Source organism: Pristis pectinata, chromosome 13 (assembly GCF_009764475.1).
Source record: "Pristis pectinata isolate sPriPec2 chromosome 13, sPriPec2.1.pri, whole genome shotgun sequence".
NCBI classification, from domain to species: Eukaryota; Metazoa; Chordata; class Chondrichthyes; order Rhinopristiformes; family Pristidae; genus Pristis; species Pristis pectinata.
Window position 1 is genome coordinate 25,789,538 of NC_067417.1, and position 25,154 is coordinate 25,814,691.

The 25,154-nt window shown below is 40.9% G+C and overlaps 3 protein-coding genes across 3 annotated transcripts in view; 1 reads left to right on the forward strand and 2 right to left on the reverse strand.

The window, feature by feature from the left end:
- tdrd12 (tudor domain containing 12) overlaps positions 1-11,219 on the reverse strand; it is a 104,981-nt gene extending 93,762 nt beyond the window's left edge. Inside the window, exon 1 of the mRNA XM_052028702.1 lies at positions 11,213-11,219. The gene's annotated coding sequence lies outside the window, so the exon portion shown is untranslated. The remainder of the gene's footprint in view (positions 1-11,212) is intronic.
- A 139-nt stretch (positions 11,220-11,358) lies between these two features.
- Positions 11,359-25,154, forward strand: part of ankrd27 (ankyrin repeat domain 27 (VPS9 domain)) — a 95,163-nt gene continuing 81,367 nt past the window's right edge. The window contains 1 exon segment of the mRNA XM_052028028.1: positions 11,359-11,463. The gene's annotated coding sequence lies outside the window, so the exon portion shown is untranslated.
- Positions 19,519-21,674, reverse strand: si:ch73-167i17.6 (regulator of G-protein signaling 9-binding protein). The gene has a single exon (XM_052028029.1). The coding sequence runs from the start codon at positions 21,318-21,320 to the stop codon at positions 20,601-20,603; it is 720 nt and encodes a 239-aa protein (XP_051883989.1). The 5' UTR covers positions 21,321-21,674; the 3' UTR covers positions 19,519-20,600.

The window sequence follows — 25,154 nt, forward strand, 5'->3', positions numbered from 1 at the left end:
TTGTGATTATACAATAAGGCCCCCAAATAGTCAACAGGAATTAGAGGAACAAACATGTAGAGAGATTGCAGAGAGTTTTAAGAATAATAGACACAGGAGACTGCAGATGCTGGAATCTAGAGCAATGCACAAGGTGCTGGAGGAACTCAGTGGGTCAGGCAGCATCTATGGAGGAAATGGACCATTGATGTTTTGGGTCAAGACCCTTCAACTGGACTTGTGCAGATGAAGGGTCTCGACCCAAAATGTTGACTGTCCACTTCCCTCAATAGATGCTGCCTGATCCAGAGTTCCTCCAACAGCTTGTGTTTTGCAGAATTAATAGGGTTATCAATAGTAGGAAGTTTTAAAATTCCTAATATAGACTGGGGCTGCCATAGTACTAAGGGCTTAGATGGGGTAGAATTTGTTAAGTGCATTTAGGAAAGTTTCCTCAGGCAACATAAAGAGGGTCCTACTATGGAGAGGGCAAAGCTTGACCGACTCTTTGGAAATAGGGCAGGGCAAGTGACTGAGCTGTCAGTAGAGGAGGACTTTGGGACATGTGACCATAATTCTATTAGTTTTAAAATACTGATGGAAAAGGACAGAACTGGTTAACAAGTTAAAGTTTTAATTTGGCGCAAGGCAAATTTTGATAGCTTTAGACGGGAACTTGCGAAACTTGATTGGAGTGGGCTGTTTGCAGGCATAGGACAAGTGGGAGGCTTTTAGAAGAGAGATAGCCAGAGTTCAAGGTCTGCATGTTCCTGTTAGAGTAAAGAGCAAGGCTGGCAGAGTAGACAACCCTGGATCATAAGGGATATTGAGGCTCTGGTAAGGAAATAGGAGGCATGGGTCAAATATAGACACAGGTAGCTACAATCAAGTGAATCCCTGGAGGAGTGCAGGGGATGCAGGAGTATACCCTAGAAGGAAATCAGGAAGGCAAAGAGGAGGCATAAGATAGCTTTGGCAGAAAATATTAAGGGGAATCCAAAGAAATTTTATGTATAATAAAAGGAAAAAAAAGAGTAATGGGGGAGAGAATAGGGTCTCTCAAAGACCTAAGTGGACAACTATGTGTGGAGCTGCAGGAGATGGGAGAGGTCTTCAATGACTACTTCTCCACTGTCTTTACTGTGGAGAAAGACATGAAGACTAGGAAACTTGGGAAAGTTAATGGGGATGTCTTGAGGATAGTCCACAATATAGTGGAGGAGGTGCTGAACATTGTAAAACTTATGAAGATAGATACATTTCTGGGGCCTGATCAGGTATATCTAAGAATACCATGGGAAGCTAGAGAAGAAATTGTGGGAGCCCTGGCTGAGATATATGCATCATTGTTAGAGATGGGTTAGGTGTCAGAAGACTTAAGGGTGGCTAATGTTGTGCCTTTATTTAAGAAGGGCTGCAAAGAAAAACCTGAGAACTACAGACCAGTAAGGCTAACATCTGTGGTAGGTATTGTAGGGGATTTTGAAGGATAAGATATGCATACATTTGGAAAGACAGGGGTTGATTACTGATAGCACAGATTTGTATGTGGGAGATCACGTCTCACGAATTTGAGTTTTTTGAAGAAGCAACCAAGGTTGAAGGCAGGGCGATAGATGTGGTTTTTATGGACTTCAGTAAGACCTTTAATAAGGTTCTGCATGGTAGGCTGCTCTGGAAGATGAGATCACATGGGATCCAGGGATAGCTAGTTAACTGGATACAGAATTAGCTTGATAGTGGGAAGCAAAGGATGATGGTGGAAGATTGTTTTCTGAACTGGAGGGCCATGACTAGTGGTGTGCCTCAGGGGTTGGTGCTGGACCCATTTTTGTTTGTCATCTATATTACTGATTTGGAGGAGAATGTACAAGGCATGATAACTAAGTTTGCAGATGACACTAAAGTAGATGGTATCATAGACAGTGAAGAAGGTTATCAAGAATTAGTGGGATCTTGATCAGCTGGGTAAGTAGGCTGAGGAGTGGCAGAGTTTAACTCAGGTAAGTGTGAGGTGTTGCACTTTGGGAAGTCAAACCAGGGTAGTACTTTCAGAGGGAATGGTAGGCCCCTCAGGAGTGTTGTAGAACAGAGGGACCTAGGAGTACAAGTACATAGTTCACTGAAAGTGGCGTCATAGGTGGACAAGGTGGGGAAAAAGGCTTTTGGCATGCTGGCCTTTATCATTCAGGGCACTGAGTATAGAAATTGGGATGTTATATTGCAGTTGTTCAAGTCATTGGTGAGGCTGCGCTTGGAGAATTGTGTTCCGTTTTGCTCACCCTGACAAAGGAAAGATGCCATTAAGCTGGAAAGAGTGCAGAAAAGATTTACAGAGGATGCTGCCAGGACTCAAGGGACTGAATTATAAAGCAAGGTTGGACAGGCTGGGACTTTATTCCTTGGAGCGTAAGAGACTGAGGAGTAATCTTATAGAGGTGTATAAAATCATGGGGGGCACACATAAGGTGAATGCACAGTCTTTTACCCAGGGTTGGGGAATAAAGAACTAGAGTGCATAGGTTTAAGGTGAGTTGGGAAAAATTTAATCGCAACCCGAGGGGCAAAATTTTCCACACAGATGGTGCTATGTATATGGAACAGGCTGCCAGAGGAAGTGGCTGGGGCAGGTAAAATAACAATTAACAGACATTTGGACAGGTACATGGAATAGGAAGGGCTTAGAAGGATATGGGTCAACCATGGACAAATGGGACTAGCTTAGATGGGCATCTTGATCGACATGAATGAGTTGGGCCGAAGGGTCTGTTTCTGTGCAGTATACAAGGATGCACTAGACTGCAAGAGGATCACTAGTGTAAATACAATATGAAACTGTACTCAGTCCTTGAAATTTGAGTTCATTCCTCCAGTCAAAAAGCTCAGCACTGCCTTGCACAAGCCATTGTCTGTAGACTTAAAATGCTTCCTTGTGTTTAATCTCTACTGAGGTGTAACAAATTAAATTTTTTTTGGAACGTAGCACATCCAAGTTAAAACAGAAAGAGACCATACATTTGTACCAGGGTTTTCAACAAAATTTCAGAGAGTGGCACTCCACAGCTTCCTAAAATTAGTATACCAAGACCATAGATATGAGAGCAGAATTAGGACATTTGGCCCAATGAGTCTGCTCTGCAGACTCTGCCTAACAGGGAACAACTTGCCAAATGTATCAACTACTTCACAATCATGTTTCTGTATGATTTTATGCAGAATTCAAGTAAATATTTAGGATTGGAAAACATGCCTGGAGAGCTTCTGCTTGCTCAAACAGCCATTTCTCTAGACAGACTCAGTGAGGGGAAGGAGGGCAGATCCTTATATAAGAAGGGAAATAAAAATCACAAGAGCACTTAATTGACTAAGGTAACATCTTACAAATGGATTCCTTTCTCGTTAGAAGCCTCATGTTGCAGAATGCTGACTCATTGCTGCAGGATAACCTTTTACAGTTACAACTGACACAGACTGTTCATCTGTTTCTTGTTGCTTCTAATTAAAATTTTTAAGAAGCTGTCACACTAATTTTAAATGAATGGTCATTAAATAGTACACAGATTAATACTGTGGGACTCCTTGCTGGGGAAAAGTAAACAGGAATGATCAAGATGATAATTGCTCTTGTAAAGACCTTTGGATAATTGCTCTTGTAAAGACCTTTGGGAAGTTTTACAGCATTAACTTTTCTATGCAAGTTGTATTTGAAGAAACAAATGGTGTTGAGTTAAATTCATAACCTGAAAGAGTATTAAGATGATACCACCGTTGTAGGCCGTATCTCAAACAGCAATGAGTCAGAGTACAGGAAGGAGATAGAGAACTTAATGGAATGGTGTCATGACAACAACCTTGCCCTCAATGTCAAAAAAACAAAAGAGCTGGTCATTGACTTCAGGAAAGGGGGCGGTGTACATGCACCTGTCTACATCAATGATGCTGAGGTCGAGAGGGTTGAGAGCTTCAAGTTCCTGGGAGTGAACATCACCAACAGCCTGTCCTGGTCAAATCATGTAGAAGCCACGGCCAAGAAAGCTCACCAGTGCCTCTACTTCCTCAGGAGGCTAAAGAAATTTGGTTTGTCCCCTTTGACTCTCACCAACTTTTACCGATGCACCATAGAAAGCATCCTATCTGGATGTATCACGGCTTGGTATGGCAACTGCTCTGCCCAGGACTGCAAGAAACTGCAGAGAGTTATGGACACAGCCCAGCGCAATACGGACACCAGCCTCCCCTCCTTGGACTCTGTCTTTACCTCTCACTGTCTTGGTGAAGCAGCCAGCATAATCAAAGACCCCACCCACCCGGGACATTCTCTCCTCTTCTATCGGGTAGAAGATACAACGAGCCTGAAGGCATGTACCACCAGACTTAAGGACAGCTTCTATCCCACTGTGATAAGACTATTGAACGGTTCCCTTATATGATGAGATGGACTCTGACCTCAATCTACCTTGTTGTGACCTTGCACCTTATTGCACTGCACTTTCTCTAGCTGTGACAATTTACTCTGTACTGTTATTAACAATGCACTCTGTACTGACTCAATGTAACTGCACTGTGTAATGAATTGACCTGTACGATTGGTTTGTAAGACAAGCTTTCCACTGTACCTCGATACAAGTGACAATAATAAACCAATACCAATTCACTGCCATACTTACCAACAGAACTGTGATTAGAATGTGAAGGAGTATTTAATTATTCAAATACTTCAGATATTTAACATTATTTTTCATTTCTATTAAAAAGGAGCACAAAAGTAAATTATAGCCCTTTTTTTTGGACACATGGACCCTGCAGATAAAGTCTTGGTACCCATCCCTCACTAACTCACAAGAATTAAGCAGTTCCTGAGTGGGCCACAGCAGGCAAATGCAACGGATTCACAAGAGACTGCAGACGCTGGAATCTGGAGCAACAAACAGAGGTGATTGGTGGACCATGGGTAGAGGTGAAGGATGATGGGCTGATTGAGCCATGTAGGAAAGGGAGAGGGGTGGATAGATGAAGGCAGACAAAAAAAAGGGCAGATGGAACAGGTGGGGGGAGGGGCGATGAAGGTGCAGACAGCTGCTTGGTGGGTGATAAGCAGGAACACAAAGGCTACCCATGCTGGAATCTGATAAGCAAGGAAGGTGCTAATGGGATGGGTTGCCTTTCATACAGCACAACAGTTGGTTTTGACAACAATCTAGCAGTTTTCATGGTTGTAACCTGATGCTGGTATGAAAAAAAATCACTAGATTTATTGAGTTTAAAGGAATGAGTGTGATCTGGAATTCCTTGCCTATGGAGTGATGGAAACACTCAAACTTTTTTTTGAAGAGAATTTGATAGGCACTTGGAGGAAAATAATTTGCAGGGCCAGGGGAAAAGATTGTGAGAATGGGACTGAGTGGATTGCCTCAGAAAGAACCCATTTGGACCTGGTGGGCCAAATAGCCTGTAGAGTAACAACACTAAAGTAATGTCATATAATTCAGTTGACAATTATTCAATTCTGGTATAGGTAAATCCATCAAACATGCAGCCTATAAAACTACCTATTATTCATGTAAATGCACACCTGATGTATGCACATGGCAATGTAGGAGAAGTTATCAGAGGATATCATTCATGTGAACTGGGTTGTATCATGATTTGAGATGGAGCTGCCATGCAACATCTTATTCTGTTTCATAAAATCATATAGCACAGAAACGGACCCTTTCGGCCCACCTTGTCCATGCCAGCTGTGATGCCTATCCATGCTAATCCCATTTGCCTGCATTAGGCGCATTTCCCTCTATGCCTTTGCTACCCAAGTACCTGTCCAGATGCCTTTTAAACATTGTAATTGTATCCGCCTGTATCACTTCCTCTGGCAGCTCATTCTAGATAACCACCACCCTGTGTGAAAAACTTACCCCTCAGATCTCCTTTGAATTTCTCCCCTCTCACCTTTGCCCTCTAGTTTTAGGGTCCCCTGCCTTGGGAACAGGACTGATAATCTATCCTCTCTATGCCCCTCATAATTTTATAAACCTCTAAAAGGTCACTCCTCAGCTTCCTACATTCTAGTAGGAACAAATCCAGTCTTTCCAATCTCTCCTTATAACTTCAGCCCTACATTCCGGGCAACATTCTGGTGAATCTCTTCTGCATTCTCTCTATGGCTACCATATCCTCCCTGTAGTGTGGCGACCAGACCATACACAGTAAATGTAAAATATGGTCATAATGCAGGCAAATGAAATTAGTGTTGATAAGCAAAAAGGCTGGCATGGACCTGATGGGCTGAAGGGCTCATTTTAGGAATTGCAGACTACCAAATCAAAATTCAATGTTCAGGGAATATTCAAAAGTCAGACAGACAAACTGATGCAGCACTTACTGTATGTGCCCTGAATAGACCAATGGAAAACCAGGGCCACAAAATGTACATGCTCTATAGTGTCTACTTAAACTTGGTAGCAAAGGGAAGACTATCTTGGCTTTACAACCACCATCATGACAGATAGTCAAGAATTAGAGACAAAAATTGATAAATTGCTTAGTGATGGTACGTGACATATATAGACACAAGTTTGTCAGGTCACCACAGACAAGCTACAACATTACCTTACGAGCATACTCAAAATCAGATTTATTATCACTGTCTTATATGACATGAAATTTGTTGTTTTGCGGCAGCAGTAGTGCAAAGAAATAAAATTACTCTAAATTACAAAATAAATAAATAGTGCAAAATAAAAAGGAATAATTTAGTATTTATGGGTTCATGGACTGTTCAGAAATCTGATGGGGAGGGGAAGAAGCCGTTTCTGAATTGTTGAATGTGGGTCTTCAGGCTCCTGTTTCTTCTGCCTGATAGTAGTAACGAGAAGAGGGCATGTCCTGGATGGTGATGGTCCTTTGTGATGGATGCCACCTTCTTGAGGCACTGCCTCTTGAAGATGTCCTCAATAGTGGGGTGGGTTGTGCCCCTGATGGAGCTGGCCGAGTCTACAACCCTCTGCAGCTTCTTGCAATCCTGTGCATTGGAGCCTCCATACCAGGCTGTGATGCACCCATTCAAAATGCTCTCCATCATACATCTATAGAAATTTGCAAGTCTTTGGTGACATACCACATCTCCTCAAACTTCTGACAAAGTACAGCTGTTGGCATGTCATCTTCGTGATGGCATCAATGTATTGGGCCCAGGATAGATCCTCCGAGATGTTGACACCCAGGAACTTGAATCTGCTCACCCTTTCCACCGCTGACCCCTCAATGAGGACTGGTGTGTGTGTCCTCCCAACTTCCCCTTCCTTAAGTCCACGCAGATGTCACAGCCAAGAAAGCTCACCAGCACCTCTACTTCCTCAGGAGGCTAAAGAAATTCAGTATGTCCCCTTTGACACTCACCAACTTTTATCCATGCACTATAGAAAGCATCCTATCTGGATGTATCACAGCTTGGTACGGCAACTGCTCTGCCCAGAGTTGTGGACACAGCCCAGCGTATCAAGGAAACCAGCCTCCCCTCCTTGGACTCTGTCTTGACCTCTCGCTGCCTTGACGGACCAGCCAGCATAATCAAAGACCCCACCTGCCCGAATCATTCTCTCTTCTCTCCTCTTCCATCAGGTAGAAGATACATGAGCCGGAGGGCACGTACCACCAGGCTTAAGGACAGCTTCTATCCCACTGTGATAAGACTATTGAACGGTTCCCTTATATGATGAGATGGACTCTGACCTCACGATCTACCTTGTTGTGACCTTGCATCTTATTGCATTGCACTTTCTCTGTAGCTGTGACACTTTGTACTGTTATTGTTCTTACCTGTATAACCTCAATGCACTTTGTACTAACTCAATGTAACTGCACTGTGTAATGAATTGACCTGTATGATCAGTATGCAAGACAAGTTTTTCACTGTACCTCGGTACAAGTGACAATAACAAACCAATACCAATCAATTCCTTGGTCTTGCTGACATTGACTACGAGGTTGTTGTTGTGACACCACTCAACCAGCTGATTTATCTCACTCCTGTACACCTTCTCATCACCATCTGAGGTTTTACCAACAACAGTGGCATCTCTAGGGAAACACTGAAGATTCTTGAAGAAATAAAGGGTACGATTTAAATGGAAACAAGATTCAGCTACTCTTCATCATGGAAAATTACACACATCATCTGATGTTATTAGGCAGGGACTAGCTGAAGGACTGGGCACAGATCTTTAGTTTATGTGCAGCACACCTCAGGCATGACAGGCTTTTAAAACAATATGCAGACCTATTTAAATATTCGTGTTGTGGTATTACTGGCCATAAAGCCCACATTTGCATCCATCATGATGCTAAGATGGCCTCTTGCCAGCTTCAGCCACTGCCTTGTGCCCTGAAGATACGGTGAAGGAGATGCTGTATAAATTAGAATAACAAGGGCTGCTGGTAAAGGTTTAGTACAGTAAGGGGGCAATCCTGATTTGTGGTCCCAAAGTTGCCTACATCTCAAGACCGATTTACAGTTGGCAGGAACCAAAATTTCCAGTAAGATGGATACATCATATGCCTAGTCAGTTGATTGTGGAATGGGCTCGTCAATGGTTCTTGGCACTTAACATCCTGAATGAGCATTATGTCCTCACAATGTTGCACAAATATTGGGGGGTGGGGGGGTAGTTGATGGTCAGATCAGTCCCCAAAACCTTTCAGCCTATGAATGCATAAAATACTCTAGGGAATCCCCTTGTGCCCTTGTAATCAAAATGACATTCTTACTGCAATAGAGTGATGTTAAACACTTAAAGGAACTGGGAGTGTGGAAGGGGTTCCACCATCAAAAAAATATATCTGAATCTCTGACAGCACAGCTGTGACTTCAGGTGAATGAACATGGTTCACAGTTCCGTGCAGCCCATTTTCAGGTCTTCATCCACACTTATGATATTTAACACTTTCCTCCTATCATCCAGCCTCCAATGTGAAAATTGACCTCCCTCACCCTTCCAAACACCCCTCCTCCACCCCCGAGCTTGGGCAGTCAAATAAAAGCTCAAGGAACAACTACTTTACCACAAGTCCAACAGATCCATGAGACATGTGCTATTCCTTCTTGTGCATACATGACAATTCACTGTACAGTGAAAATAATTCCCACTGAAGATGCTTTTTTGGTCATCAACTGAGAAAAACATTGCACTTTGTGCAGCCAATTTGGTATAGGAGGCACAAGAGTGGACATCCTCTGCTGAGCAGGCTGGAAAGGAGGTTCAAGCTGACATTATGACAAACAGCTGAGATGGGACCGTGCATTCTCTGCAGAGGTACTCCAGGTCATGAATTACTTTGCACAGGAAGGTGCTTGCAGACAATTGTTTTTACCCTGTACTACCTCAATGCACCGTGTAATGAATTGATCTGTACGAACGGTATGCAAGACAAGTTTTTCACTATACCTCGGTACAAGTGACAATAATAAACCAAAAGGTGATTCGCCTCTCATGCCAGAGGACAAAACTGACAACAGGCAGAAACACCTAGTGCAGGATGTTCTGCAGGACATTGCCATGAAGGAATGGGAGGAATTTAAAACAAATGTGAGATGTGGAGTGAGAGATGTTAGAGGCTGAAAGTAGGGCAGATGCAAGTAGTACAGAGCACACCTGTACCACTGAGAAGATCTGGATTCATGATAGGAATGGTGTTGCAATTTAATCTCTAATTGTATATATTGTAATTGCATGCATGTAAATGCTTACCTATTATGAAGTAAGTAAACAAGGGAAATAGTGTGGTATTTAAAAATTAAAAACTACAGGTGACAAAAATCTGAAATAAGGGTCATTGAGCCAAAACTTTAACTGCTACCTGACCTGCTGAGCATTTCCAGCATGTTTTTTTTAAAACGTTAATGATGTGGTACTGTGACTTTCACTGGAAGGACAACTGTTATTTTAAGACCTACCATCACCTTATGGACTATGGGAGGGATGTGTTCAAAACATCACTAGCACATCCCTCCCCACCATTGGTAGTATCTACAAGAGGTGCTGCCTCAAGAAGGCAACAGCCATCAAAGATCCCCACCATCCAGGCCATGCCATTTTTTTTTAAATTGCAGCTACCATCAGGCAGGAGGTACAGAAGCCTGAAGTCCCACACCACCAGATTCAACAGCTACTTCTCTTGAACCAACTGAGCAAAAATATGACAACTTTGATCACTTCGCACTAAAATGGGCTTTAAAAATTGTGTTTTTTTGTAAAAATTGTGTATAATTTTTCTTGTGAATGCTGCTTACGTGATGCTATGTGCCCGTGATACAAGTTTTTCCATTGCATACATGTACTTGTGCATATGACAACAAACTCGACTTTGACTTGTTTCTCATCATTGTACTGTGCTTTCAGTATCAGTTAAGATCCATCTGTCATAGTGGAGAAACTAACTTATGCTCAAGGTCTGAGTGAATTATAGAATATCACAGCAAGGCAACAGGGAAATAGAACACACCATGGTGGGTATGATCAATTCATTACAAAGTTTCCATTATAAATTTCAAAATCCACATTTAAGATGCAATCTTGTGACCAACACTTTTGTGTCATCGACCTACCCTGCTCTTCAGCTTACAGTGTATACGTTCTTAAACTTCAGTCAACTGGGCTTTCAAATTAATCTTATTTTACTTTACTCTAGAAAATATGAAACTAGACTATGTTTATAAGGAAAGAATATACATTTTAAAAACGGAGGTATTTACACCTGCACATCAGATTCCCATTCTTCACCCTTGAACACCACACGATTTCATTTCTCCTCCGGTTGAGTTTTGGCACTTTAAGCAAATGTTTTCCCTTTATTAACAAAAAAGGATGGTATTCCCTTCAGAGTTATTCCACAAAAACAGAATTTAGAATCTGAAAACTCATTCTCCACATCAAATAAAGGCCAATGCAGAGATTTCCTTTTCTTTAAAAAATTGATCATAACTGCGCCTCAGTGAAATATGATGCATGAGCGTCTGAAAGTAACTTTGAACAAGTTACCTGGGTTTCCTCCCTTTACCTCAATGCCTCCACCCCTCGGGCCTAGCCACGCCTCCAGTAACCTTACAGACGAGAGCTCCTCCTGAACCTCACAAGAGAAAAGTTCACAATCAAGCTAGTTCAAGCCAAAATTCTCTGCTACGACACGCTCAATATTCAATATAAACCCTCTCATCGCTTCTTCATTCGATGACACCCACCTGACAACTTAATCCGCCATCTCCTCTCTCTCCCACCGACTGCCGGCGCGCATGCGCGGTTTCTTAAAGCTGCCTCGACCAGATTCGCGGCCTTTCCGTTTGATGCCAGTTGTCATCACCGCTTAATTCAGTCATGTGCAGTCAAACCGTGTTCATGCCGGTCGAAAAAGAGTCATTCACACCGACCCCACTGCCAATTCCGTGTCTCTACAGCCTTGTTGGTCGAAGCACTTCAACACCTCTTCTTCCAGGTGCTTCATATTTATGGTAAAGGTTTCTGTCCCCAACCACTCTGTCAGGAAGCGGGTTCCCAGGCAGAGGTCGGTGCATCGGTGAGAAAGTGGTCGGCGCAAGTTAGTGATTCAACTGTACAGATAAGATATTTAAGTTATTCCATCCCTGGTTTCAGGCATCCGATTCTCATACAATGGTTTTGTTTATTTATCCACGTTTTTGAGATGTGGGTGCAGGTGGCAATACCAGCATTTATTGCTTTTCCGTAATTGTTGCAGTCCTCCTGTTAAAGGTACATGGTAGTAGGATAAGTGAACCAATATCAGTGTCATCGAGGCCAACACATAGTATTAAGGCCCTGATTACATTCATGTAGCTCTGATGGATAGGCCACGTTGTCCATAAGCCCAATTCCAAACTTTCAAAATAGACATTCTGAGCTCCATCATGGGAAGAGATTACCAAGGGAAGAGGGGAAATAACTCAAGGATGTTTTCATAGCCTCCTTGAAAAGATGTAAAAAAACCGACACAGTCTGGTTCATGACTGCTCAACATGGAGAAGGAGCATTGAAAACACAGCACAACAAAAATTGCAGGAGCACACCACCTCTAAAGCTACCCACCCAACCACTTCAACAAGTATCCCTTCTCCTACCTGTGGCAGAATCTGTGAGTTTCACTAGCCACCTCATGACCCACAGAGCTTTAGGGTGACACAGTTATTCAGCTGGTAGAGCTGCTGCATTACAGATCCAGTGAGCCGGCTCCAATCCTGACCTTCAGTATTGTCTGTGCGGTGTTTGCACATTCTTCCTACGTACGCAGAGGATTTCTCCAAGGACTATGTTTTCTTTTCTACATCTCAAAGATGTGTGGATGAGTGGGGTAAATGTCCTTTTTAAATTGCCCCTAGTGTAAGTGGTAGATGGTTAGGGGTACATAGGTGGGGTTGAAAGGAGTACAGGAGAGTAAGGTAAAATTCAGATTAGAATGAGTATAAATAGGTACTTGATGGTTAGCATGGATTTGGTGGACTGAAAGTTCTATTTCTGTGCTGTATGACTGCATGATCTAAACTGGAAGAAGGTTGTCCTTATCCCAAGGGACTGCCTAGAAGAAAAGAAGAAGATACTCCCATAATGCTATTGGGTAGGAAGTTCCAGGATTTGGATCTGGTAATGAGAGAATTGTGATGTATTCCCAAGGTGCAGCATGGTGTGCGATTTGGAGGAAAACAGAGCAGGTTAGTGGTGTTCCTATGTTCCTGCTGCCCTTGTGTTTCTTGGTGATAAGGGATGCTGTAGGAATAACGCAGGTAAGTAACTGGAATGTGTTTTGTAGATAACATTCATGGGCCCTCAGTAAGCCAGTGATGGGTGGGATACCAATCGTGGGCTGCTTTAGCCTGGATTGTGTCGAGCTGCTTGAGTTTTATTGGAGCAATACACATCCAGGCAAATGGAGAGTACAGTGTACACCATGTTACGGCAGTTTGGGTAATGGAAATTCACCCATACGAAATTCGCTAATCACTACCAAAAATCTGAGATATGGAATAAAAATTCACTCTTACGGAATTTATGTAAGGAAAAAAATAAACACAAAATGCAAAGGAAACAAATTTTGTCAATTTTTGAAAAGGGTTCATTTATGGAAAATCACAAAACAGACAGTTTTCTAGGAATACAACTATCCCTCTCCCCCAAGTAATGTGGGGTGTAGTAAATATCATGTTCCTGACGGTGCTTTACAGCGTAAGGCTTTGGGGTGGCTATAGATGAGTACCCAGCCTCTGACTTACTTTTATAGCTGCAGTATTTATTTGAGTGGTCAGACTGAGTTTCTGCTCAGCTTTGGACGTGTTGATGGTGATACCATTGATTGTCAAGGACAGATGGTTAGACCATCTCTAGATGGTCATTGTATGGAATTTTTGTGGCAGAGTTTGAGAGTCTCATTAACCCCTTATCAGCCCAACATTGAATCTCATTAGGTTTTGCCGCATTTAGGCATGGACTTTTTTTGCTGAGGAGGTGTGAATGGAATTGAACCTTGTGCAAACATCAGCAAACATCTTCTTTTCTGACCTTATGATGGAAGGAAAATGATTGATGAAGTAGCTGGATGTGCCAAGGACACTGCCGAGGAACTCCAGTGATTTCCTAATCTGTGACGATTGACCTCAGATGATTGAACTAAGTATTTTGCGATGATGCCCATTGATTTCGGTTTTACCAGACTCCTTAGTCCATTGCTATTTTCATATCAAGGGAGGTTGCTGTCTCCTCAACTCTGGAATTTAGCTCTTTGGCCATGTTTGGACCAGGGTTGGGATGAGGTCTGGAACTGAGTGATTGATAGCATTCTTGATGACATCTTCTAAAGATCACAAAAGGAGCCATATATACCCAAGCCTTTTTCTTCAGTTGTGGGAGATAAAGAAGTACAGTACAAATAAACCTGTAGTGTGACAAAATGAGAATGTTGTTTTATAGGCACATTAAAGAGAAGCAAAGACTACGTGCACTGGATAAACTAGCCCACATGAAGAACAAATAACACACTGACATGACTAAATTCACCTTAAAATGTACAAAATGCAATATGGCCTGTCGTTCCTGTGTGGCCCTACTGTTACAGCAAATGCTCCTTTCCATGGTCTCTTGAGCATAAAGGAGCCCAGGCTGAGCATGAGGCATGAGTATAGCCTTGAATCCAGTAATTTATGTTGGTAAAATATGATAAAAGTAAATTCCAAAATGAATGGAGTCAGTTTGTATACTTGAAATTTACTAATGAGATTGTATTAAAATATGCCCATTTTAATATCCTTTGCAAAGATTTTCAGACTTTTTGCTGTCTTTGTAAGTGGTTGTGACAGTGATAAATTGCAACACTTTTTTTTACATTAATTGATCTGCAACCTTTTCAATTGACCACTCTCCAACTTTAATACAATTACAAGTGCAATAAGTGATCATCTACAACAGTACATTAAATAAATATGTTAAATTTGTCTAAGGGTGAGGTTTAATAAAATCCATAGACTCTAATCTGAATCTATTGTGACATTGATTAATTGCCTTTGTCCTAGGACTTGAGAAATATTTTCCACAGATGTTATGTCTACTGCTTGAATGGTGTGTTTGAGAAATGCCTCAAGCAACATGATAAGTTTCCAAATTTCAATTTTGGAATCAGTTTTCAAAGTGATACCTCAAATTATGTATTTCAAATAGTGTTTATATCTTACACAGAAAGGCTACTAACTATAACCATAAATTAATAATTTCACACAGAAAATTCTACTATTGAAATTATATATGTTTACACTGCACTGGTGAAAATAGTATAAATCAAATGCAAACATGTTGGATATAAATTATAAACTTTACCAATGATGTGGACTGCTAGAGTACATAATTTCATAAGACATTAAGAAACAGAGAGAATTAATTAAGTCTTTATTATAGTTAATCAAAAAGACATTTACTTACAAAATAGATTATCTTTGAAGTTTTTAGTTGCAACTTAGAATCAAAGAGGTGGTAACAAATAACTGAAAAGTTCCATGGAATTAAGTTCTTATAGCCCTTTACGCATTCCCATATTTATACTTGGAACAGAAGTGTATACGTTGGCATCATTTAACTGTCATCATACAGTATATGTTAGGTCCTGTGACAAAATCAGTCAATTGTAGGTTTAATGTTTGTTTCTTGCCGTCTTTGGGTTTTGATTTTAACTTATTTTACCTATTTTCTTTGGCAATGACTTGGCAGAGTGGAATTGTAGAGGATGTTCCCTCTTGCGGCTGAATCTATAATTTATAAAGGAGTTGCTTTTTAAAAATAAGTGGACACCCATTTAAGACATAGATGAAGCAAAATGTTTTCTTTCAGAGGGTCATAAGTCTGTGCAATTCTCTTCCTTAAAGGGTAGATGGAAGCAGAGTCTTTGAATATTTTTGAGGCAAAGCTACATGGATACTTGATAAGCAAGGGGTGACTATTTATGCTGAACAAATAGGAATGCAGATTTGAGGTTACAGCTATGATCTTATTAAATATTGGGGCATGCTAGAGTGGCTGAGTTGTCTACTCATGCTCTTAATTCACATGGAGTCATAGAGCAATACAGCATGGAAACAGGCCCTTCAGCCCAACTGGTCTATGCTGACCACAGCATCCTCCCTGCTAATCAGTTGCCTGCATTCGTCCCATAACTCTTTAAGCCCCTCCCTTCCATGTACCTATCCAAATGCCTCTTAAATGTTGCAATTGTACCCACCTCAACCACTTCCTCTGGCAGCTCATTCCAGTTTCTCATTACCCTCTGTGTAAAGAAGTTACCTCTCAGGTCTCTTTTAAATCTCTCCCCTCTTATCTTGTATCTGTGCCCTCTAGTTTTGGACTTCCCAACCCTGGGGAAAAGACTGTGACCGTCCACCTTGTCCATACCCCTTATGATTTTATAAACTTCAATGAGGTCACCCCTCATTCTCCTGCGCTCTAGGGAATAAAGATCTAGCGTGGCCAACCTCTCCCTATAACTCAGGCCCTCTAGTCCAGGTAGCATCCTCTTAAATCTCTTCTGTACTGTCTCTAGCTTGACAATGTCTTTCCATAACAGGGTGACGAAAACTGTACACAACACTCCAAGTGTGACCTCACCAATGACTTGTATAACTACAACATAATGTCCCTACTCCTAAACTCGATGCCCTGAATGATGAAGGTCAGCATGCTAAATGCCTTCTTCATTACCCTGTCTACTTGTGCGGCCACTTTCAGCAAATTGTGCACTTGTACTCCCAGGTCCCTTGGTTCCACAACAATCCTCAGTGCCCTGCCATTCACTGTATAAGTCCTACCCTCATCTGACTGTCCAAAATGCATCACCTCACACTTATCTAATTTGAAATTCATTTGCCATTGCTTAGCCCATCTCCCTAACTTATCAAGATCTCTTTGCAATTCATTGTAACCTGCTTCACTATCAACAAAACCTCCTAATTTAGTATCATCAGCAAACTTGCGAATCGTGCCATGTACATTCATATCCAAATCATTTACATAAATAATGAATAACAGAGTTCCTAACACTGACCCCTGGGGCACCCCACATGTTCACATAACTTCTCCTTTTCTCAAATGTATATTCATCCAGATTGTAGATAATAGTTTGTATCTACTCATGCCCAGTAATGGTCGATACCTTTCTCTTCAACCCATAATGAAATGTGCTGTTTATGACACACAATTTGTAATCAATCAAACCTTGATTATAACCCATTTCTTGTGAATTTGGACTCTTTACGTTTCATAGATCAACACAGGAACTGGTGAGTAAATGGTATAAATGGGTTGGAAAATTCAAAGAAAAAATTAGCTTTCTCGACTTTAGAAAAAATAGTCCCAGAAACTATCTTCATAACAATAGATTTCTATCTTTGGTATTATGCTAATCAAACATTGAACGTTCAAATAAAGACAAAAATGCTGGAAATACTCAACAGGTCAGGATGCATCTGTGGGAGGAGAAACGGAGTTAATGTTTCGGGTTGAAGACCCTTTGTCAGCACTGGGAAGGAGACAAAGGAAGCATCTGCAACTGCATAAAATGCAGGGAGGGTAGAGGAGGGATTAGACTCTGAAAAGGTAAAAGCAAGGTGACCATGGGGATGATCTGTAAACAAGGTTATCTGGTCAGTGAGTGAATGGGAGCAGCCAGAGAGTGAGAACATAGACAAAAGAACATACAAAGAATGTAGGAGATGTGAAATGCAGAGCAAGAAGATATGGCTGGTGGGTGAGGCTGGCGATGCCCTTCACTTCCAGAGGGGAAAAAATCAAACTGATCCAATATCACAGAGGACGATTTATACAGACATGGAAAGCAGATTATCTGAAGTAGAATTCAATATTGAGTCTAGAATGCTGCATTGTGCCCAGATGGAAGATGAGATGCAGCTCCACAAGCTTGCGTTGGGCCTCGTTGTAACGGTGCAGGAGAACACAGGCCGATAGGTCAGAGTGAGAGTACGATGGAGAATTACAGAGGCAGGCAACGGGAAGCTCAGGGCTGCCTCTGCCGACTGAACTCGGTCAGCCAATGATTAATTCTCCAGTAATAATTTCCACATTTGCAGCTACATCTGGCCCATTCTGTTTATCTCATGCGATCTTTTCTGGCCACAATGATTTTAAGTTGTTTCGCGGCTGTGGAGTATTGTATGACAGGAAATAATTCCTCGTGCTTTGGGAGCTATCCAATGTGGGCGTTGCAGTTCCCCCCGGATGCCGATGGATTATTTATCTGATGGAGTGATAGATTACAGATGGAGTGTTTTTTGTTATCCAGTTTCATTGTGCTGTTCTGGTGTAAAAGGGGATGAATGAGATGTATATAAGTGACATCTTACACGAATGAATATTGTTTTTAGTTATACACTTGATGGCATGGTTGATTCATCTTAAATTTGAATTATCTTTTAATTCGCGAAATCGAATTAAGTACAAACGCGCAATTTAAACGTACAATTCAAACTAATGTTGATGTTTTAATTTCCCCTTAGTGATTCTTGGCATCATTACAGCCAAATCATAATTTGTAATTTAAATTACATTATTAAATACTCTGTCCAATTATGAAAGTAAGTTCTGAATCATTAGAAGCCCACATATTTCGAGGGTTAATATTAAAATCTGTAATTTACCAGCACTCTAAAGGCTGGCAGCGCAGAAGTTATTCACTTCTCCTTGGGCAACTATTGTATTTGTCCGTGCAGGAGAAGCAGTATTCGTACTTGGTGGGACTCTTAATCTAGACATAACGTGTTTATCCACATTGATTAGTCACACTAATCGCAAAACTCGGCACACCGACTCTCCATTTAGAGCATTATTTGTAGATTCTACAAAAACGCTACTATTCCAGTATCGTACTTTGCATGGGATTGACGTCCATAACAAGATGAAGAACAAGGATCCCAGCAGAAGCTTAAAATGTGTGTAAACGGAGGGAATCCCATGCAACGTTGCTGATAAGATGTGAATTGAAATATTAGCTTTTAATCGTATTGGAGACCTTTTTGTGAGGTTTTAATCTAAGGCTTTGGCAGGACTTGCTTTTTACGTAATGAACGTTGATCTGTGGAGGTTAAAGCTGCTCAACTGTATTAATGGATAGGGACACGTGAAAAGTCTTTGACATCAGCTTGCATTATTTTAGGCCTTTACTTTGGGAAAAGGGTCCAGGGCACTTGCAAGATCCCAACTAGTAATAATTGACACCTTAGAAACAACCAAGAGTTAGTGAGTGTCTGCCAGGAGGAGAAAATGCTATCAAGGGGGAGGGGCGTGGATTAATTAAAGAAATCCAGAGCTTTAGTGCAAATTGGTGAAGACGTAGTTACCAATGATGGAGGGCAGTTCAAAGACCAAAGTCAGCATTAGGGATCAAAATGTTCAACTGATTGTTGTCAATGCACACATGAAACTTTTTGGGTGATGCCTTTAAAATAAGCATTTAGATAACGAAAAAGAATGAAGCGGAGATACCGTAGAGGGTCAGCGTTAACGCATCGCGACCTAAAGGGGAGTAATTTCAAGAGTTTCTCTGGTTATGATGGGCTAGACAGAAGTTAAAGCAAGGTAATAGATAACAACACTTACTTAGACAAGCAAGAGTGGAGTTAGTAAGGTAGCTATCTGACAGGTTTTGAAACTGAATATGGTTGGTTGGTATTAAATGTTTATCTGGAATTGTAATTAGAAGTGCTTAAGTGCTAGAACAAAGATATGGGGAATTGTATGAAAGGCGCATACTGTGGGAGTCAACACAGGTGGAGGTCGGTTGAAGATGGTAAGGATAAGGTGTCAGGGATTTCAAGGAAACTCAAAGTTTGCGAACCAGTCACACTGACAGGTAACGTGCAGAGGTGCTAGGTAGTTAGCAGTTTAGATGTGAGATTAAATTGAAGTCTCCTCTCATTGATGAAATGATTGTGAGGTTATATGTAGGGAGATTTACAAATGAATTGTTATTTATCCAATATTACAGAGGCTGTAGGGACTAGAATTTTTACTTTATTTAAAATAAACGAAACAAAACAGATGGGAAGTAATATTGAATAGTTTACAGATAACTTTAGTCTTGCAAATTAACTCTGGTTGTATTTTTCCTCAGTTATTTGCTCAGCTGTTCGCCAAAAAGCATATTTTAAGAGAAAGTTCAAACCCAGAAGCATTGCATTGCTCTTGAATTCGTATTTATCCCTGAACCACTATATTTCAATATTTCCCATTCACGGGGATTTAAATAGAAGGCTTTAGGCGCAACCAGACCCCGAGCAACGGTTACGTGCCATTGAGCCTCTTCCCATTTTCACTTCTTTGACAGGTTCCTTATGCTTTGTGTTTACTTGACCTCTCAAAATACATCAATTTTATCCCAACCATTCCCTAGCAGTTAGTTTTCCATTCCGTGGATTTTTCTCCCCGATTTCCGTGATGAATTGGCAGACAGTGCTGGTCTCTACTTTTGCTGTTTATCAAATGAAATCCCATATAAAACAATTCGGTTTTTTTTTGTTTTAAATGTACAAACAAAGGACTCAGCTTGCTGAAAACTGAATATATCCTTCAGGAAAGTTACGTTACTTCTACTAGTCAATTATTCGTTATGCCTCTGACTACAAGGTGAGGCAGTTTCTAATCTAATGGCTGTAACAAGTGAAACTTGTTTTTAAAATTCTCAGCGCTTCCCTATATACATAAAACAAACTATCCCGACTGACCACGACCAAAGACATTTCGCAAACATTTAGTTGAAGGAAATGCACATTTAACATTTCGTAGCTGGCTACTTTATCAAAATTAAGATTTATTATAACAACACTTGACTCTAAGGACAGGTACAGTGAAAATATGCAGTTTGCTATTGAACATTAATAACATTAAGTATTGCTATAATACGTTTAAGTTGAAATACTTGGATATTTACGCTGTACCATTCTACTGTGGCATAAACAGCGGCGAGGTACACACACTTTTTGTAATACTATCTCACTCAGAGGCAAATCGTACCTCACATGGACAAAAGGGCCCAAATTAATTCCTCTACATAAAGTGGAAATGAACACGGTAGTGTTAAGCAAATTTTACAATACACACAGCTAGAGCAATGGCAATTATTAGTACAGCGCTGAACATCGCTCCAGCAAAGACCTTACTGGTGTCGCACAGCTTATCATTGCCACCACCGCTCACAGACATGACAGCGAGCGATGAAACACCAGCACTGGCGGTTGACTTTAGCTCAGAACCGGGGCCTTGCTTTGCTTCCACTGTCCATTGAAGGACGTTCACTTTCATCTCCATTTCGTATATCATTTCCCCAACTTCATTGATCTCTTGTTCCAAATCGGTTAGATCGACAATGTCTATATTGTTCCCCTCTTCGTAGTTCATGTTCTGAACATTCATAGCACGGGCGGCTACAGCAGATGTCCCGCCAATCATCCCCGTCTGAATCAGATGTTTTGTGGGAACATTCAGTGGAAATTCTTGACCCAGTTCCAAAGCCCTTCTCATGTCGATTTCCAAGACTTCCATACACGTCGAAAACAGTACCCACAGCCGTTCGAATTCAGCCCGATCATCTTTGCTGATAGTTTTGTCCTTTAAAATAGTTATTAACTTGTTTTTGTTAGCAACTGCTAACACCTGTGCTTTTCGTCTGGTTTTCTTTAGTTCTTCCCGTAAATTTTGAGAGTCCGATGTCCCACCAGCACAGATAACCAAATGCCGATAGCAAGCTGACACTTTGTTTAGGGCATCCAAAAGCATTTTACATTCATCCTTCACCATTTTAAGACCCAGCTACGATCCTTTCAGATACGTTTGTGATATCGGTTACAAATGTATTAGTGCAACGTTTTAATAATACTTCTAAAAAAATACGCATTCGATCTCAAACTGCGCGATTATCCCACTAGATCCAATAATCTTACCGTAGCTAGCCACTTATCCAAATGCATATCAGTTTTATCGTGATTTTTCTTGCCTTTTGACCATTTTACATCAGTTTTCTAAGTTATTGTACCTGAGCATACAAGAGTGATTACAACATCTTGATTTTAAATAAATAGCGGCGTTAAATAACAGAAGAAACATTGCGCCTCTATTCCTGTATGAACCAGTACATAGCTTCATCAGCTTCAATCGTCAGACTAAATACCAGCACCTTATCACGTGCTTTCTAAACCAGGAAGTGAAAACTGTCGCCAAATGTTTCCATTCACTGTAGCTGGTGGTCAGAGCGCCGTCTCATGGGGGCGCCAGTTGGCTGAGAAGCTATTGCGGGAGATTGGAACTTCTTTTCTCCACGTCGAGATTTGACTGGTTAACAGGACTGTCAATCACAAGGATGGCAACATTATTTCCGCTGTCAATAAGACGAAACAGCGCTGGAAAGTTAAAGGCGAAGTGAGGTGAAATGACTCAGTGTATGGCTATTTGGTAAGTGCTTTGTCCTGTGTTGGAAGATGAAATGGGACATCAAGGAGAGACTGTGTGTGGGTTCAAGTTGATGGGCAAAGAGCACGGGTCAAGATTTTCTTGGGGTTGAGTAGGTTCGACTCGCTGATGGGCCTGGCTACGTTCAGTGAACATGCTGAAGGTGGTGGCATCAGCAGCTGAGCACGGTGATATTGTTTGACTGTTTAAAAACGAAAGTACAATTTTATGTCAGCTTGTGTTTCAGAAAAATCTAGGTTTCAGTTATATGTACCTTACGTGCTTTAGACTGGATATATGAGGAAGTGAAGTTTACCACCGTTCTTTCAGAAAATGAATAGGCCCGTAATCGCACTGAACTGCTCATATTATTAGTAAATTATATTGACCACCAAGCTGTAATTATCCACAATAGTTTTGTGAGTTGTTTCCAGTTACAGTGGGGAAAGAGATCATATGATGTGAGAACAAGCTGCTGAATCTGTTGAGAACATGCGTATACATTACGAAATACATTTCTGTTGGGTATGTTACAGAAAATTACACAGCTAAAGGCGATATCATTAAATCTTCCCTCAGTTATTAGTTGTTTCTGGGATGCCGGTCTTGGCTCTTGCCTAACTCAAACATTCCACCGCCCCCCCCCCCCCCCCCCAATCAGAGATTTAAGCATTTAATCTTGATTGAGACTAAGGGAGCATTGCACCATTTGGTGGTGCTATTTAATAAACTTTAAATTAACACTCTTTCTGCTCTCTTCATTTGATTTGAAAGATCCTGTATGCCATTTGGGGATGAGCAGATTTTGCTTGATATTTATCCCTCATCACTACCAACATCACTACCGAGCATGTTATCTGGTCATTTATTTTTTGCTTTTTGAGGGATAACATAAGATCTTTATTAGCCACATGTACATTGAAACCCACAGTGAAATGCATTTTTTGCATAGTATTCTGGGGGGCAGCCCGCAAGTGTTGCCACGCTTCCAGTGCCAACATAGCATGCCCACAACTTCCTAACCTGTACGTCTTTGGAATGTGGGAGGAAACCGGAGCACCCGGAGGAAACCCACGCAGACATGGGGAGAACGTACAAACTCCTAACAGACAGCAGCGGGAATTGAACCCGGGTCGCTGGTGCTGTAAAGTGTTTATTTGCAGTCATGTTTTCCTATGGAACAGTTGATACATTTCAAAAGTACTTTATTGGTTGTGAACTGCTTCAGGATCTCCTAGTCATGAAAGATGTTATGTAAAACGTGTTATACCAATGCAAGTTTGTTGTTTCTTTGTATTAATATTTTCTGGTAGTGGCATATCTTTTGCAGTAATGAATTAAGTTCTAATTGGATCTGCAAAAAAAAAATATTGTTTTACATTTAAATAGTAAGAGCACTTCTAGAAGTCTAAGTTGCTTTATACCACTGCATTGTTCTCTTGTAACTAACAATAAATTAAGGGGGAGATTGGAAGAAGAATGTCCTTGCTCCAAACAGAGGCTCACTGGGCAGGTTGTTTAGAATCGCATTGTAGTTCACATGTGGGTGCTTATCATGCTAGCTCTGAACTTCCTCATGTAATTTCCAAATTTATCATTTTCTAATGGCTTTTGCAAAACCACTACAAGTTACTGTTGTCAAAAACTGAACAATTTTCAGAATACTTGCATTCAGTCTGTAGAGGTGACCCTAAGCTTCCTGTTGCCTGCCTTCCTGTTGGTAGGTTCTTGATTAGTAAGGGCACCAAAGGTTACAGGGAGAAAGCAGGAGAATGGGGCTGAGAGGGAAAAATAAACCAGTCATGATCGAATGGTGGAGCAGACTCGATGGGCCAAATGGCCTAATTCTGCTCCTATGTCTTATGGCCTGCCACTTTAATTCTCTATCCCATTCCTCCTGTGGTTTTCTGAATACTGCCATCTTATTCCACATGCAGAATGAAGTTGTTACACTCCATAGCTTCTGCTATTTCTCTAACTTAGTTTCTACTTGGCTCCTTTCTCCCCCCCCCCCCCCCCCAAAAAAAAGGAGAGTTTGATAATGTTCCCATTGTACTAATACGTGGGGTGTTTTATGAAATGTACATTAGAAGCCTTTTGGGGTTATAGTTTACTCATGATCCACAGAATACAATAACAATGCCTCCAAATGCAGTGTGGAAATGCAGTGTTCAAATTAACCAAATGTTGTACTTTCCAAGTTAACTGTGTGTGTGTGACATGCTCTATGTAAGCATGATTATCTTTTAACCAGTTATCCACCCACTTATTTTGCCTTGTATCCTGAAATGTTTGTCAGAGACAGTGGGATATTCTGTTTTGGGGAAATTGGAAGGTCAATTCTAGTTTGAATTAAAATTCTTTTTTGGTAAATTGCAAGAAAAATGCAATTTAGCACCATATATTTATTTTTTCTACACAGTAGTAAAAAATTAAAACTCTTGTTAAGAATTTACGTAAACATACAATTGTTCAGAGGCTTTTCATTCCATTGAATGTTATAAGCTAGAATTTGGGGGTGGGGATAAACAACAGCTGAGAGCAGTGCATATTTATTAAGATTTTGCAGTATGATCCGTTTTGAAACCTTTTAAAGTTTTACTTTGATTTTTTTTTTGTTTATAATTCTCTAATCTTCCTCCAGAATCATTTTAGAACACAAAGTGTTTTAGCAAATGTACTTAAGAAGGCCTTTGGAGTTTTATTTATGATGCACAGAATAAAATGGCAATTATTCCAGTCCTAGTGTAAAAAATTTACACTTCCTTTCATATTTATAAAATACTCTCATTGTTCATTTCTCTGTTGACTGCATCAATTCATCTCTTTGTTATGGTGCAGAAGGGGGTTGTTTGGCCCATCAGGTTTATGCTGGCTCCCACCAGAGTAATTCCCATGAGTCCAATTCCCTCCTCCTCATGTCCCTGCAGCCCTGCAACTAATGCTTTCTCAAATGCCTAAAAACATTCTCTTTGATGATTTTAACCACTTGCTTACATTAAAGAGTAATTTACAGTAGCCAGTTAACTTACCAGCACTTCTTTGGGAAGTTGGAGGAAACCAAAGCATCTGACAGAAACTCATGCGCTCACAGAAAGAATGTGAAAACTACACAGACTGTACCCAAGGTTAGGATTGAACTTGGGTCCCTGGAGCTGTGCGATTATTAGAATTAATTTCAAAGTA

Coding starts and splice junctions, on each gene's coding strand:
- si:ch73-167i17.6 (XM_052028029.1), bottom strand. CDS start 21,320: ATGGTGAAGGATGAATGTAAAATGCTTTTGGATGCCCTAAACAAAGTG.